Genomic DNA, 18,515 nt, shown 5'->3' with positions numbered 1-18,515 from the left:
GGAAGAGGCATCCTAGTCTGTATTGTTTCTGTCAGCTCCATTTGAAAAATGGATGGAAGTAGAGAGAGTAATACAGATCCTTTAGCTGGTGAGGGATGCTCGTGGCATCTCTAGACCCATGGAAGAAGGAACAGGAGATACTAGAAGGAAAATGGTGTGTAGTCTGAAGTTGGCAAGCTGAGACCATATAAGGCACAGGTGTCAAACTTGCCACGTCACGTGATGCAACTGGTCCACAGGCCAGCAGTTTGAAACAACTGATATAAGGCATTCCAGGATACAAACTCTAGCAAAAGGTCTGTTACCACTTAAGCTTGAAAGAAGGCGCTGCAGGATGTAAGCTTGAAGTTAACACATAAATATGACTAGATACCTAGATTCCTAAGTAACAGATCTTTATCATTACCAGAGGTTCTTTTGCATTAAAAGCAGTGCATATATCAGAGCCTCATGTATGACTCTTCTACTGCTAAATTTATAAATAAATAATTTATGAATAAATAATTTTGTTCCCAAGAAAAGATTTTTGCATGCTCTGACACATTATTGTATAATGGGTATTTTTTCTCTTTTAAGTTTTAGCCATTCTCATGCGTACTGTGTGTGAAACAAAATAGCTTTTTATTACGAAGAGCAAAGGCACCTAATCAAGCGTGTTTGGAAAAATGTGTTTTTTACTGACACAGTATTTCTGTACAGCAAGTCTATTGTATACGACAGTGGTGGCGAACCTATGGCACGAGTGCCAGAGGCGGCACTCGGAGCCCTCTCTGTGGGCACATAGGCTGTCGCCCCAATCCCGCCTCCCCCTGCAGCCCCCTCCTCATCAGCAGCCCCCTGGAGGAGAGTCACCCTCGGGTATGGCCCAGGCAGAGCAGCGCAGCCAAACACATGGCAGCTGGGCAGCAGATGATGATGTGGGGTGCGGGTGGAGGGCGTGGCCACCATGGCGCTGCAGGGCTGCCTGGGTGATCCGCGGCGGGCCGTGGATGGCCCTGAGAGCGGGCAGGGTGAGGGTGGAGCAGGGCAGGGGTGGGTGGGTGGAGCGGGGGTAGGCTGGGCCCCAGCGGAGCGGTTTTGGGCACTCGGTCTCTAAAAGGTTCGCCATCACTGGTATACGATCATTTAAGGTATGCTTATTTGCTTTAAGGACAAAAACTAAGTTGGCGAGGACTTTCAAGTCAGCATTGACTAGCCCAAGGTCACCCTGTTTCTCTGGTTTCTGGCTTGGTTCTCTCTCTCAGTTTTCCAAACTGGTTCTCTTTTAAAGTTGGTTTTCATAGAATGAATGAAACCCAAACTTTCTTTGAAATAATTTTTTTTTCTCAAAAGTTTCAGTCAGATTTAATTTTAAATATATTTAATATATTCTATTTATCTTATACAGAGTCAGTTTGATGTAATGGTTAAGGTACCAGTCTAGAACTAAGGAGACTGAATTCTAATCCTGCTTGAGGCACAAAGCCAGCTGGGTGACTTCAGCCAGTCACTCTGTCTCAACTCAAGATGGAATTACTAACCACTTCTGAACCCTTGCCAAGAAAACTACAGGGACTTGTCTAAGTTGTTGCCAGGAGTTATCACTGACTCAAAGACACAAAATAAAATTAAGTCATAAATATCTTAAAAGATAGCAGTGAAAGGTGCCTGAGAAGGCAAGAAGGCAAGAGAAGGTTGATATTTGCGTGAATTGTAGGGGCATGGGGGGGAAAGTATAAAAGAAACCAATAAGAATAAGAATTAAATAAAGCTTAGTGTTAGTAGATTGAACCAGAATAAAAAGGGGTTTTAAATATAGTGTGAATTAAATATAGTGTGAAGAGAGATCAGGAGAAATGGAGGGAATAAATTGGAAAAGTACATGCACTATGATTGGTGCAATAGATAGTTAAAACAAGGCACTATCTCAGGGCAAGAAATTAAATTTTAATGCTTAATTGCCTTTCAGATAGTTCTTTAAAACATCATTTATAAAGATAAAAATTTATATCATTAAAACATTTTAGTTTTTAATATCTGCTTTTTTAAAAAAAAGGCAATATCAGTACAAAGTTATGCAGACTTCAAATCCATTTAATGTTAGTATAAGCTCTTAATGATTACACCAATTCCTTTGGTTCAGTTTATAAAGAGTTTATTTAGTATTCTAATATATCTTTTTAAACAATTGTGACCTCTGGTGGATATATTGAAATGAATATCTACAATGATAGTCAAAGTTAAGTGTGAAAAAATATTGTTCAAGCTATTTCTAAAATATTTTAAAATAAATTCTAATACAACCATAATTATTGAATTACTAATGTTTCAATTACAGACTTGTATAAATTTCAGTAATTTTCAATCTGCGCATTCTAGCATTACTGTCTCATTTATACTAACATAAGGGAAAACTGCAAAATTGCAGCTTATTGTACATTAGTCATAATGATATACAGTATCATTTATGTACATGCTTAGCTCTTTTAGCAGTGGAAAGACATTCTTTATTATTATTATTGATAAGCTTTGTTCCATCAATATTCCAAATTCAAATATTCCATTATTGAAATATACCAAAGCGAAGTCTTTAAAAATACAGTGATAAACCATATCTATAATTCCGATTAGTAGAAATATTGCATTTTCAGTCTCAGAATTGTGGTCTACCAAAGTATAATATAATGATATAAGATGCCTAGAGCCTTTAAAAATTAGTCCTGTCTAAATTTTCACCAAATTAATTCTAGGTTAGTTTATAAGAGGTAACCTTTAAGTAGAAATGTTTTTCAGGCAACGAATAATAAATTCAGTCTGTCATTATTTAATTATACATATATATTTTTTTGCTACACTGAGTTGCTTGGAAAATTTGATCTATTTTGTAGATTTGTATATGGCAATATTTAAATAAAGTAATTAAATCTAAATTTTCACGTATTAATTGCTCTAGAAATATGCTACTATTCAGCAGGAGGTTGCAGAAACTCAGGTTTGAGAGCTAAAATATGATTTGAAATATGTTTGGATAGTGTAGCACTTGTTAGGAGCATTTAAAGCCTGTGCCCTTTTCTGGTTTCTTGTCCTCTCTGCCTGATGCATGATTCTGAGCAATATGGTTTTAATTTAAGGCATTTCCATTCTGTGTATGTCTCCACCTGGGTTCCATATCAGATTTGCTGTTTGAAGATGGATCTCTGTCCATCTCTGTCCATCACTATGAATTGGGATTCAAGGAACATGGGGTGTTTTTTTTTTATAATAGGTTAGTAAGTCATTGCTGGTATTGGAATATGTAATGATGCTCAAAATCACCTTTCACAATCTAGAATTTATAGGCAAAGTTGGAAAGTTGGTGCTTTATGATGCTTTTACTATTTAGTAGCAAAATTCTGTAACAGGATTCAGGTGTCATTCCCTTAAATGTTTGTCTAACAAACTTTCCAAAGTATAGTATGTTAAAATAGGTAATTTGTAAAATAACTCAGATATTTTCATATTTACAAACTGTGATATGTGCTTATCCTAATTCTTTTCTTTTGGCTTGGATTTCATGATATGTATACAGATATATAATCCCCCTTCTGTACATTAAACTCCTGGTTCAGGTATACAAATTTAATTAGATTGTAATTGTTTATAAAATTGTGTGGTGATAGATATCACAGTATCAGCAATAAAGGCAGTATAAGAGCTTACAGTTCTCCAATGTATTGAACTCTACCTCTGTGTATGTGTGTATATGTGCGTGCGTGCGTGCGTGCATGCGCGCCTGTGGGTATGAGTTGTCCAGAGTACTGGAGCAAGAAAACCAGCATTTATATTTCATGTAAGTGTAAAGGGCACATAAATGCTCAATGTAGATGTAGACTTTTACACTCTGATAATTCACTGTCATTAATTAATTAATATTGAGACAATTTGCAGTCTTATTTATTGCAGGGAATAAACCTGCATACCATCAGGTACACACTCCTCATTCAAAGGCCATCTCAAAGAGGACAGAATACCTAGATTAGATTGGGATTAACTGTAGTGATGATGATTTATTATGAAGTTTTGTTTTCTTTTTTTCTATTTTCATTTGTGTATTAGCTTTATGTATTTGATATGGTCAAAAATAATAGTGAGTGAAATATATATGAGAAATTAATAAGTAATGTGTAAGTTTTAAGCAAGTATAATATTAAGCAGATATAAATTCTTATTGTGTATATTTTCCTTGGTATTCCTATAAATAACTATTTTTAATATTATTCCTGTTGATTCACAAGATAATTTGTAAAATTTAACAAAGTAGCAAGAAATATTTTATGTATTACAGTGCTATTCTCTATATTGGGTACTAATATATAAAAAACACATTTTCAAACAGGTTTTTTCAGGTAGAATGTGATGAAATTTAGAGATAAAGTAGATCTTTATATTCAGTCCTGCCAAATAAATTGATGAGAAGTTTCAATCTTTAATACTGGCTTTATTTTTAATGCATGGCATGCTTATTTAGATAGTCAGTAAAATTACAGCAATAATTGTACCTAATACAGGGAATATCAATCACATATTGAGGAATTTGGAGACAAGAGATTGGGTGTTGATAATGACTATAAATGCTTAAAGTTGTGCACAAATAAAATAATAAAAGAAATTGATTGTCAAAAGGCATCTAGACCCACTTCAGAGTATTGGCTTGTTGAAAGTTCTGCCTGCTTTGAGGCTAATGGAATACAGGCCTTTTCTGTAAAAGATCCCACAGTATAGAATACATGTACCCAGAAATGCATATAGTTCCTACTTGCTGCATAAACATAAACAAAATGATTTCATTCCAAGGTGCTCTCAGTCCCAGCTAATGACCATGGGTGCCTATCTTGTATTTTATCCTACATATTAACTTTAATTTATTTTTGGGTTAATTTTTGGTTTTGATAGTTGATTTTGACTTAATTATGTTTTTTGTTTTGTTTGGTGTTGTAAACAGTCCAGGATTCTTTTGGACTCAGTTTAGTTATAAGTGCTTTAAAATAAAATGAAGAAACTCAAATATAAACAGGTCAAGGAGTTTTTAAAAGTCAAGATGAACTGGGTTTTTTTTTGTTGACTACTTCATAGAGTACAGTAGTTTTATGTGTAATATACTGTCTTTCATAATTAAAAAGAATAATATTTTAAAGGTGAATATATTTTTATTGTATATACTTTATGTACTTTACCACTTGGTGTCACTGTTTTCACATTTGTCCTTCTTAAGCTAGAAGTAATACAGAAGCATATCTTCTGCATGTCTTTAAAAATCTTCTTTTAAATATATGAAAATATTTATAGTAAAAATAAAATTTGAAACTAACATGCCATTTAAAATACATGATAATGCAATTTGTCAAATTTTTTGAATGCTTATATGCATTAAGTATTCTACAATATATGAGGTTGGCTCACTTTATATATTGTACTACCTCAGTTATAATTGCTATCAAAAATTGTTGTGTTTAAATTAATAAGAGTACATCCCAGGTATGAAATTCTCTCCCTCTATATTTTAAACAGGTCCTGATTGTTCTTTGAATGTCCCCTCAATGGAATCCTATTGGATTCTGCCTAATGTGAAGCCATTTAGTCCATCTGTGAGCAGGGCTTCCCATAAGGCAGTTCTTCATGGAAAGTTTATGTGGGTAATTGGTGGATATGCATTTAATTACAGTACCTTCCAGATGGTATTAAAGTAAGTTATTTCTTTTCTTAACTATATTTGTATTTTGTGTAAATTTGTTAAAATTTAATGAAAAGCATTCCTCTCTCCTACACCTGCCTTGCTTTCTTGGTTGCCTCATGGTTCAGATTCAGATCTTCCTGAAAAGAAGATAATTGAAAGTGAAATGCTGTGGATTAATGGAATAAATTGGGGAGGGCAGTGGGGGGCGGTGGCGGTGAGGTGTTCCTTTGGGATGGCAGGATTGTCTGCTTTTACTTATATTTGGTTTGCACACATGAATTTTAAAAAAAAGCTTCAGAGGTCATTTAAATTATGCAAAACTTACTTAAGGAAGTAAAATTGCAGAAATCCAGGGATTCATTCGCAGAATAATTAGACATATGTCCAAATATAGCAAGACTGATTTATTCCATTTTGAAGTTTGCCTCATTTGTAAGATTTTCTGATTCAGTCCTACTACTAATATCCGAAAGAAACTTCTATGCATGTGTAAAAATATTTTCATAGATAAATGCCTATTTTGCCACTGTGAAAGAAAGCTGTTTCACTGTCCCCGGCCTAAGAAATTAACTTCTTTGGAAGCTGCATTTTAGCGCCATTTTCTTATTTTTCAGATTATCTATAAATTGGCATTTCTTCCACCTGGATTTTAATTTCAAAATTGTAGTATTCATTTTAATTTATGACTTCATATTTTAGATTTTGTTTTTTAAACTTTGTATACTTGATTAACAAATATCATAATTGTGTTGTGCTTAAACTCTTTGCCCTTTTGGGAGGGATACTAAATATCTTTAATTTCAGTGAAAAGCAGCCAAAGCTTTCATACAATTGATGATATTTTTTGACAAGAGTTTCATGTAAATGAACCGCCCCACAAAATAAATTTCTCCAACTTTTTAGAAAATGCTCATTTCTTTATTAAGGATAAACCATAAACCCACTGAGAAAAACACTCAATAATAAACAATTGAAAATCTTGTTTGAAAAATTATTCAGTTTTTTAAATAGTGTTTTATTGGTTAAAAATATTGGTGGGATAAGGAAAAGTTGCAAAAAATTAAATTCTAATTTATTATATTTATTAGATATTATATGGCATATCAGGAAGAAACAGAAAATTATATTTTAATTTGTAAGCATTACATAAGTCTAGAATTTTGTTTCTAGGTAATAAACTATTTTTATTTACCTTTTAGCTATAATTTGGAAAGCAGCATTTGGAATGTGGTGCCTATATTGAAAGGGCCCCTCCAGAGATATGGACACACTATTGCTTTATATCAGGTTTGTATGTACATCAAAATTAAATTCGAAAGGTTCTTTTCCTCGTCCTCCTCGTCCTCCTCCTCCTCCTCTTCCTCCTCCGCCTCCTCCTCCTCCTCTCATTCCAAGTCACACAGCTCAATTCATTCTTGTAATGTTCTATTTATATACAACATAGTAACACTGTATTGAAGGTTTCTGTATTTTAGAATTCTGAATCAAGGATACATTTTTCTCATTTCATTTTGGAATAAATCATCATTCCATGAAATAACTCTGCAGTTAGACACATTTTCTAACTTAAGTAGGCAATCCTGTATTTGATTACTAAGGAATAAGCCTCATTGAACACAGAATAACTTCTCTTTCTTCTCTTTTTCATTCCAATGCTGATAAAAAATGCAAAATAAGAGCCCTGCAGATTATAGTTCCTAAGATTCAGAATACAAAGTGAGTCTATCCTACTCGGTCTTATTGGATAGCAGCAGGTAGGCATTGGGACTGGGCAGTCCCATTGACAAACTCTGAGCTCTGTGATATCCAGACCCTTGAACTACACCTGGAAGTCAGCCAACAACCAGTGCAGTTCTAGTAGGAGTTTTATTTTGGAGAATTTGGCATATATGTCACTGCTTGAGCAGCTCTATTTTGGGTCAGTTAAATTTCCTAGATTTCAAGGTTTTCAAGGATATGGATTTGAAGCATTCTGTTTATTTGCCACATGCTTTACTTCAATTGTGTACTATTCTTGGTGCATTTAGCACCAACTTTCAGAATTCAGTTAAAAGATTCCAGAATTGACTCAAAATCCTGTTTATTTAATACATGTGTATTTTCTAAATTAATGAACTATAATAAGCTTTTTTTCTGCCATTCATAGTGATAAACATTTTCCTCTTGATTGCATTCATTGCCTTGTGAGGTAGACCAGACAGGAAGTATGGCCAGATGAGCTAATTCTACTTTATTGAAAGGTTACGTTAATAAGTCTTGCAAGTCTGAAAGTACAGTACATTCTTCCCCCCTCCCCATTCCCTTTAAAGTCCAAGAAATGGTCCTTTCTGAGCTGCTCACATTCATGCTACAGACTAAATTGCCTTTTCTTCTCCCTGTCTCCAGGCTGATTCCTACATACTGTTACATTCAATTTGAATGTGACATTTTTCCATACATCTGTACCTCTTTTAGGATAAATGGAATGCTTTGATCCCACTGTCTAGTTTTCCTGCAAACTTTATTCTAGTCTATCAAAAACTAATTCATGTGTTTTCCCATATTAATCATTGTAGAACTATACCTCGTTTTAACAAAAATCCTCTATACAGTATATGGACAGTGAGCTAGCTGAGATTAACGCCCTTCCGAAAGCTTCATCTGTCTCAAAACCCTTATTGACCTTTGATGCAGATGAGAATGTTTCTGTACATCATTAATGTCAATCAATGTAATATGAAAGGCTGAAGATAATTATATATAAAATGACACAACTATTTAGTCATATCATTTTATATATAATTATCTTCAGTTGCTAACAGTAAAATATAAAAATATAATTTTGATTTATATAGCTGTCATTGTATATATTGCTGAATGATATGAAGTTCTTAAAAACAATCCTGGTACTGTTGACAGTGTTGATCACCTGCTGGAAGAGAGGATGGTGGATGCAAATAAATACCCATATCAAATTGTCATTATTTTCAGCAAGTAGAATTAGTCCTGTCAGAACTGATAGCACCATCTGTTTATTGTCCATATGGCAGCCTAGTATGGTTGCTTCACGTGCTATTAGATATTAAATGCAGTTTTTCAATTTTGGGGGATTCTTTTCACCACATGTCTGTCTTGAAATCCTGGAAGAAAATATAAACACTCTATTAGCATTGTTGTCTGGATTTTCACAATTCTTTAAAAGGGGAACAACATTTCCATTCTGTTTTTGAATGGAAAAACTGCAAAACAATCTAGACTCAAACTAAAAGCTGATTTTTTTAAATAAAAGCTTTTAAATGTTTTCTAATCTAGTAAGTTTAAATTAAGATTTAAATTATAGCAATGTGCAAGAATAATTGGTTTAAATATTATTTTGTTTAAAAACATTTAATATGGATTTAAAAGAATTGTTGCAGCGAACATGGTGTTTCTTTAAATTGGAATTTGTTTGGTAGTTGGAGATTGATGGCATGATTTCCAGCCATCTACTACGCATCAGCATAAAGTCTAATTATGCACAGTTCAAATCAAATCAAATCAAATCAACCTTTGTTGTCAAAGTACAACATGTGTACAGTTAGCATCGTTGGAAGATAAATTATCTAATCAGTAATTTTGTCTGCTTATATTACTCTTTTGGCTCTGTGAAGTTTGAACATAATGATTCTAAGAAGCAATGACTTCTGGAAAACCCCAGAAATAAGACTTAGTCCTAACTATTTTCAGCTGTGTAAAGAAAAGGATGGTATAGGAAGGCAGGATTATTTCTCAAGATGCTCTTATAATTTTTACAGGTTTATAATTTACCCACCAATAATATTTAAAAAGCAAAGTAAATCTGAATTTATTCAATTGTCATCTAAAGAAGATACTCAGATTGTAATATGATGATACTAAAATGAAACTACAGGTAGTCCTCATTTAACAAACCAAATTGGAACCAGGAACTCTGGCCCTACGTGAAGTGGTTGCTAAGTGGGAAATCATAAGATTGCAACTATGATTTCCAACTGGAAAGAGATAATAGCTTCACACTTTCGGCTTTTGTTTTGCTCCCTAATCACTCCTCTCCCTTTAGGCATCTTTGAGTACAGGTAGTCCTCTACTTATAGCAGTTCATTTAGTGACAGTTCAAAGTTATAACAGCACTGAAAAAAGTGACTTATGACTGTTTTTCATACTTATAGCCATTTCAGCATCCCCATGGTCACATGATCAAAATTCAAGTGCTTGGCCGGCTCATATTTATGACAGTTGCAGTGTCCTATGGTCATGTGATCCCCTTTTGCGACCTTCTGTCAAGCAAAGTCAATGGGGAAACCAGATTCATTTAACAACCGTGTTACTAACTTAACAAATGCAGTGATTCACTTAAGAACTGTGGCAAGAAAGATGGTACAGTGGGGCAAAATTCACTTAACAAGTGTTTCATTTAACAACAGAAATTTTGGACTCAGTTGTGGTCATAAGTTGAAGACTACCTATACCTCAGCATGCCTCAGGATGCTGCACAACTACTGTACGTTGTTTTCAAGTCTAGAAGGGCAAACAGCTTATTTACTTCCAATCCCTTCCTTTCCCATATTTCTCCTTTGCAAAGGGAAGAAAAAAAAGGGGGGGAAAAAACCGAACAGATAGGAATGCTGCAAAAGTAGTAAATGATCCTTCATAAAGTTATTTTAGTCTAAAGTTATTTTTTGGGACTATTGTAACTTTGTAATTCTACTGAATGAGTGGTTGGTAAGCAATGGCTACCTCTTGCCCTTATATCTTACTACTGTTTGGCAATGTAGAGATTGTACAGAAGTAGATGTCAGGAGATGGCTTTAAAGGAATAATATGAACAAGATAATGGAGAGACTTGTAAAGAACATCCATTTATGGTGGTACAAATCTTATTTTTAATTTACTAAAAGATTTTGCAATGATTGTAATATGCACTGAGAGAAGGAAGACAATAATATCAAAATACTAATGGCAACATGTAATGTGCAGAAAACAAGGGTTATTCTGACTCGGTGGTAGGGGAGAAGTTCTTGCCAGTTTGGGTCAAAATGGCAGTGGTACATAGAAGATTGGAAATGTCATAGAATAAGAATCCTAGTGCATAAGGAAGCTAGGAATAATTTGACTTAAAAAGGCTCTTTGAGGCATCTGATCATGTAAGGCTGCTGTTTATAATTGGAATACAGGAGAGTAGTCTAGTCTAGTCTGAAAGTGTTCAAGTCACACACACCCACACACACACTATTTCCCAGTTATTCTGGGTAGGAACTGAACTCTAGTTGAAACTGAGTGAGGTAAGGTTAGGAAAAAGGGGCTAGAAAAAAGTAGAATATTAAGATGTGATATTATGCAGCTACAGTAATATTACAAAAATTGCAGAACCAATAATCTACTCTGAAATTTTATTCATATGAATTGCTAGAAAGTATTTACAATGGACACTGCACCAAGGTTCATTTGTAATTCATGGTTATATGCAGAGTTTTTTTAAAAAGCAGTTAAATTTATCATTGCTCATTGATCAATATACCTTGTCTTTAGTACAATAAATTCTTGGTGAAAAAAGGAGGTTTTTTTAAAAAAATTCACAGAAATAAGCCCCTGTAGTACAAATTAATATTATAAGGCCATGTTATTTCCAATGTGAAAAAAATGATACCACAACTCAACACTTATATTTTTATCTGAAGTTTAGCTAATGATCATTTTCCCTTCTTTAAAACAGGATGATATTTACATGTATGGAGGCAAAATTGAAACAAATACTGGTAATGTCACAGATGAATTATGGATTTTCAACATACCAAGTCAGACCTGGAGCATCCGAATTCCAGCAATGCTTGTTCATGGCCAGCAATATGCAGTTGAAGGTCACTCAGCGCACATAGTGGAACTTGACAGCAGGGATGTTATCATGCTTGTGATTTTTGGTTACTCTGTAATATATGGCTATACAAGCAGTGTTCAAGAGTATTACATCAGTAAGTTGTCTTTTCATTTTTTGAATTTATTAAAACTTCCCTGATGTGAACTGGAACAAAGGAGAATAAGGGATAAACTGTACTTATACCTACCACCTGGTATTTTTTAACCTATCCTAGATGGGCATCATTCAGTTTGGATAGGAATTCTAGTATGGGAAATACATTAATGAGGGTTTTAAATTCTACCCTTCTGTTAATATGGACTGCAATTCTTGTTTTTTTAATATGTACTAACAAAAAAAATAAGTTTAATTTTAATACAATACATGGTAATAGCTATATTATCTTGAAAAAAAAGAAAAAAAGAAAAAACTTTCACATAGGAAATACCTCTTTTAAGACAACTTTGAAAAAAATCAATTGCAATGTTATAAATAAAAAGTTATTAAACAGCACCCATTACAATTTTATGAGAAAATTACTCCCTCAGTTTCAATTGGAGTATTAGTGAAACCTAACCTTTACAGTCTGGATCTGGTTTTCTATGCTTGTTTATATACTTTTGTATTGAGGGGGAGAAAAAAACCAGTAATTTAAACACTACACAATTTAAACACTACACAATTTAAACACAACAGTAATTTAAACACAACATTATGGTCTAATATCAATTTCCTTATCTGATCAACTTTCCTGCAACTATCTGTGGGAAATACTGGTAATAGATGAAAGTTGCATTATTGCAGCATGTTATTAGTTTAATAGTTATTAGTTTTATAAATAAATACTGATGTATGGATGAGTTTGACTTCTGTTTGCTTCTGGATCATAGACAAAGTTGCATATTTTATACACTTTTAAACAATTACACATAACTAATTGTGATATAGATGTAGATGTTAATTTTAGAAGTTACATGAAAAGGATATCTTTGACGTAAAATGAATGTAATGTAAAAATTATTTTCACAAAGTAGCTTAGAACTAACTTCTGTGAATAATGTAAAAGCAGGTACTTTCAGAATGACAATTGTGGGAAAAAAATCCTCTCAAAATAGGCTGACTTAAAAGTAAATACTATACAGGTCCTGGAAAATCCTGTATTCAGTATATTTTTGGAAAGATATGCTTAATATTACTGACATTCACATACTTGATTCCACATCCTTTACTTTCAAAGAAATAATTCAGCTTTGACCACTATTAATTTTAACACCATTTAAGGTCATTTTGGGGAGGTATAAATTGTGATTTTATGAATAATTAATAATACTGTACAATTTTGAACTCTGCAGTTTCACTATAATCCAGCAGGATGCACTGCTGTTCCATTTTGCTCACTTCTGACCTAAAAAAAATTCAGTAATTTACTGGGTTTTTTCTAGGCAACTTTTTTTTTTGGTTGTAACAATACTGAAGTGCATTCTTCTATATTATATAATGTAGTTATAAAAAATTGTATTTCTTTATAAAGTTCTGTGGTATTTATCATTTTTTAAAATTGTGCATAGGATGCTTTCAAGCCTAATTGATAGCTACAGTATTTATTCCAATGAATCATATATGCTTCATTTTTAAGTAAGCAGGATTATGACAGTAGCCAATATCAATAATTATAATTTAAACTCCAGTTATTATCTTTTTATAACAGTGAAATGGACTAAATACTAGTATTGCCTGTTCATTAGCTGGATTTTCTTCTCTATTCCTAGTCATTGCCTGAATGCTGTAGTGTGCTAATTTTAGAAATAATAATAATGAATAGCAATAAATGCATTATGCAGTTTGTATTTAAGCTGAGACAAAAACAAACAAACAAACAGACAAACAAACCCAAGATAGAATCTAACAAGGGATTTGAATATATACAGGTAAGTTATTGTTATTGAGAAAAAGCAACATCAGAAGAGTCCTGATAAAACAGACCAGAGTTTCAAATAATTGAGCATCTTGCTTCCCCCAGTGGCCAAATTAGATGCCTTTGAAGTGCCACAAACATACCATGATTTCTTTCTTTTAGTGTTTTCTTCTAGCATCTGTATTCACCTGGTATTATCTCTGAATATAAATATTCACTCTGTCCATCAAGCATAGCATCTGCGATATGTATTTATCATGCTTTTAAGAGATAAGCTGCATATTAGGTTAAAGATATAGACTGCAGCCATGAATCTATCCATTTTTTTTTCTGGTTTGCATATATGAGAAAATACGTGAAAATGTTATATTTGCACTGAGATGCTTATCTGTGCAAAGAGATTATTCCTTAGCTATGGTTTTAAGATAATTCCCCTACCTCCAATTTATGGAACTGAAAAATTTTTTTTCTAGTCAATGCCTACAGTGGTAAATTGGGGAAATGATTGATTACACTGTAGAAATAACAACTGTGGAAATAACAACTGGTTTCTTAGTTGTAAAAAAAAAAACCACAAAAACTTTTTGCTGAACTTTTAATATAATACACAGGTGGGCAACATTACTTGCTTTTTATAGGTCTTGTAGCCCATCCAACTATCAATACTAAAAACTGATAGCATTGTTTGCAGGTGTAGTAATATTTATGATAAATTTTGCTGTTTTGATGTTAAATGAGGAATTGTATTATTAAGATAAAAATATTGTGCACAAAATCTACTGTTAATACTAGTGAGATGTATAATTTCCAATAATGTTAATATTAGATACATTTTTTCTGAGTCTTAACATTCCCACTGGAATTCTGCACTTGAAAAAGTCAAGAACAAATATTGGACCAATTAATTCTTCCATGCCAGAGATAGTCAAACTCAAAAGCTGAAAATGTACAGTTTTTAATGTGCTAGTACTCAATTTTATTGCCTCTCTGTTATTCATTAATGCAATCTGGATTTTTTCAGGATTTGGGGTGAGCTTATAAAAATACTTAAGAAAGCTATTAGTTAAAGTTAACGTAACTCTTAAAACAATAGGATCTTCTCAGAAGCCTGAGAAAAGTTGGACTGCTTTAATGAATAGTAGAGAGATCTTCTTCTGAATCACTTTCAGACCATGCATAGTTCTAGTCTGCATTGCTAAATCCTGAAAAATGAGAACAACATGAGAATCATGCCACAAGTAACGTTACTATGGTATTGTAGTGTTCATTAATAGTTAACATTGTTAAAATTATATTGCTAAGTGTGGTGTCCTTGGAGGAATTCCAAGCAGCGTTATATGGAAGATACATGGTTGGCTAAATTAGCTTCTGCTTCATTTAACAACAGAAATGAANACTGACCTAGGGTGAATTTTAAATAGGGAATAATTTTTAAAATTTTTTAAAGATTTTAAATATGACACAGCCATTAATATATTTGCTTTTTAATTGGTTTTATAGGGGAAATGTTTTTTTTTTGTGTTGTTTTTTAACATGCTGTGAGCCGCCCTGAGTCCCTCTGGGGAGAAGGGCGGCATAGAAGTTTAAAAATAAAATAAAATAAATAAATATCCTAGATGGGCATCATTCAGTTTGGATAGGAATTCTAGTATGGGAAATACATTAATGAGGGTTTTAAATTCTACCCTTCTGTTAATATGGACTGCAGTTCTTGTTTTTTTTTAATATGTACTAACAAAAAAAATAAGTTTAATTTTAATACAATACATGGTAATAGCTATATTATCTTGAAAAAAAAGAAAAAAAGAATAAACTTTCACATAGGAAATGCCTCTTTTAAGACACCTTTGAAAAAAATCAATTGCAATGTTATAAATAAAAAGTTATTAAACAGCACCCATTACAATTTTATGAGAAAATTGCTCCCTCAGTTTCAATTGGAGTATTAGTGAAACCTAACCTTTACAGTCTGGATCTGGTTTTCTATGCTTGTTTATATACTTTTGTATTGAGGGGGAGAAAAAAAACAGTAATTTAAACACTACCAATTTAAACACAACAGTAATTTAAACACAACATTATGGTCTAACACAGTGGTGGCAAACCTATGGCACGTATGCCAGAGGTGGCACTCAACCCTCTCTATGGGCATGCACGCCGTTGCCCCAGCAGAGTTCGCCAGAGTAGCGAGCACATGGCGTTTGGAAGCGACAGGGCAGGAAGTGAGCAAGCAAGCGGCGTTGGGCCCCCGAGGATGCCCCAGAGATGGCGAGGGACTGGCCCCCGCCACCCTGGCCCCGGCCACACTCATCCAGTCTGCCGTGACCACTGCAGCCATGCTACCCAGTGGGCCACACCCTCACGCCCCCCTGAGGGCACCACAATGCTGATGCAGCCCTGGCACTTTGCGATAAATAAGTGGGTTTTGGGTTGCAGTTTGGGCACTCGGTCTCTAAAAGGTTTGCCATCACTGGTCTAACATCAATTTCCTTATCTGATCAACTTTCCTGCAACTATCTGTGGGAAATACTGGTAATAGATGAAAGTTGCATTATTGCAGCATGTTATTAGTTTAATAGTTATTAGTTTTATAAATAAATACTGATGTATGGATGAGTTTGACTTCTGTATGCTTCTGGATCATAGACAAAGTTGCATATTTTATACACTTTTAAACAATTACACATAACTAATTGTGATATAGATGTAGATGTTAATTTTAGAAGTTACATGAAAAGGATATCTTTGACGTAAAATGAATATAATTTAAAAATTATTTTCAAAAAGTAGCTTAGAACTAACTTCTGTGAATAATGTACAAGCAGGCACTTTCAGAATGACAATTGTGAAAAAAAAATCATCTCAGAATAGGCTGACTTAAAAGTAAATACTATGCAGGTCCTGGAAAATCCTGTATTCAATATATTTTTGGAAAGATATGCTTAATATTACTGACATTCACATACTTGATTCCACATCCTTTACTTTCAAAGAAATAATTCAGGTTTGACCACGCTTAATTTTAACACCATTTAAGGTCATTTTGGGGAGGTATAAATTGTGATTTTATGAATAATTAATAATACTGTACAGTTTTGAACTCTGCAGTTTCAGTATAATCCAGCAGGATGCACTGCTGTTCCATTTTGCTCACTTCTGACCTAAAAAAAATTCAGTAATTTACTGTTTTTTTTCTAGACAACTTTTTTTTTTGGTTATAACAATACTGAAGTGCATTCTTCTGTATTATATAATGTAGTTATAAAAAATTGTATTTCTTTATAAAGTTCCGTGGTATTTATCATTTTTTAAAATTGTGCATAGGATGCTTTCAAGCCTAATTGATAGCTACAGTATTTATTCCAATGAGTCATATATGCTTCATTTTTAAGTAAGCAGGATTATGACAGTAGCCAATATCAATAATTATAATTTAAACTCCAGTTATTATCTTTTTATAACAGTGAAATGGACTAAATACTAGTATTGCCTGTTCATTAGCTGGATTTTCTTCTCTATTCCTAGTCATTGCCTGAATGCTGTAGTGTGCTAATCTTAGAAATAAGAATAATGAATAGCAATAAATGCATTATGCAGTTTGTATTTAAGCTGAGACAAAAACAAACAAACAAACAAACCCAAGATAGAATCTAACAAGGGATTTGAATATATACAGGTAAGTTATTGTTATTGAGAAAAAGCAACATCAGAAGAGTCCTGATAAAACAGACCAGAGTTTCAAATAATTGAGCATCTTGCTTCCCCCAGTGGCCAAATTAGATGCCTTTGAAGTGCCACAAACATACCATGATTTCTTTCTTTTAGTGTTTTCTTCTAGCATCAGTATTCACCTGGTATTATCTCTGAATATAAAGATTCACTCTGTCCATCAAGCATAACATCTGCGATATGTATTTATCATGCTTTTAAGAGATAAGCTGCATATTAGGTTAAAGATATAGACTGCAGCCATGAATCTGTCCATTTTTTTTCTGGTTTGCATATATGAGAAAATACGTGAAAATGTTATATTTGCACTGAGATGCTTATCTGTGCAAAGAGATTATTCCTTAGCTATGGTTTTAAGATAATTCCCCTACCTCCAATTTATGGAACTGAAAAAAAAATTCTCTAGTCAATGCCTACAGTGGTAAATTGGGGAAATGATTGATTACACTGTAGAAATAACAACTGTGGAAATAACAACTGGTTTCTTAGTTGTAAAAAAAAGCCCCACAAAAACTTTTTGCTGAACTTTTAATATAATACACAGGTGGGCAACATTACTTGCTTTTTATAAGTCTTGTAGCCCATCCAACTATGAATACTAAAAACTGATAGCATTGTTTGCAGGTGTAGTAATATTTATGATAAATTTTGCTGTTTTGATGTTAAATGAGGAATTGTATTATTAAGATAAAAATATTGTGCACAAAATCTACTGTTAATACTAGTGAGATGTATAATTTCCAATAATGTTAATATTAGATACATTTTTTCTGAGTCTTAACATTCCCACTGGAATTCTGCACTTGAAAAAGTCGAGAACAAATATTGGACCAATTAATTCTTCCATGCCAGAGATAGTCAAACTCAAAAGCTGAAAATGTACAGTTCTTAATGTGCTAGTACTCAATTTTATTGCCTCTCTGTTATTCATTAATGCAATCTGGATTTTTTCAGGATTTGGGGTGAGCTTATAAAAAATACTTAAGAAAACTACTAGTTAAAGTTAACGTAACTCTTAAAACAATAGGATCTTCTCAGAAGCCTGAGAAAAGTTGGACTGCTTTAATGAATAGTAGAGAGATCTTCTTCTGAACCACTTTCAGACCATGCATAGTTCTAGTCTGCATTCCTAAATCCTGAAAAATGAGAACAACATGAGAATCATGCCACAAGTAACGTTACTATGGTATTGTAGTGTTCATTAATAGTTAACATTGTTAAAATTATATTGCTAAGTGTGGTGTCCTTGGAGGAATTCCAAGCAGCGTTATATGGAAGATACATGGTTGGCTAAATTAGCTTCTGCTTCATTTAACAACAGAAATGAA

At 33.3% G+C, this 18,515-nt stretch overlaps 1 protein-coding gene across 1 annotated transcript in view; it reads left to right on the top strand.

The window, feature by feature from the left end:
• The window catches only part of ATRNL1 (attractin like 1), a 471,655-nt gene that overhangs the window by 44,137 nt on the left and 409,003 nt on the right, over positions 1-18,515 (top strand). The window contains exons 6-8 of the mRNA XM_015815816.1: positions 5,527-5,701; positions 6,892-6,979; positions 11,403-11,658. Coding sequence (XP_015671302.1) covers positions 5,527-5,701; positions 6,892-6,979; positions 11,403-11,658 — 519 coding nt within the window. The remainder of the gene's footprint in view (positions 1-5,526; positions 5,702-6,891; positions 6,980-11,402; positions 11,659-18,515) is intronic.

Source organism: Protobothrops mucrosquamatus, unplaced genomic scaffold, assembly GCF_001527695.2.
Source record: "Protobothrops mucrosquamatus isolate PMUCROS unplaced genomic scaffold, P.Mucros_1.0 scaffold378, whole genome shotgun sequence".
Taxonomy (NCBI): domain Eukaryota; kingdom Metazoa; phylum Chordata; class Lepidosauria; order Squamata; family Viperidae; genus Protobothrops; species Protobothrops mucrosquamatus.
The sequence above is the reverse complement of the archived record's forward strand: the minus strand, read 5'-3'. Positions and strand labels throughout refer to the sequence as shown.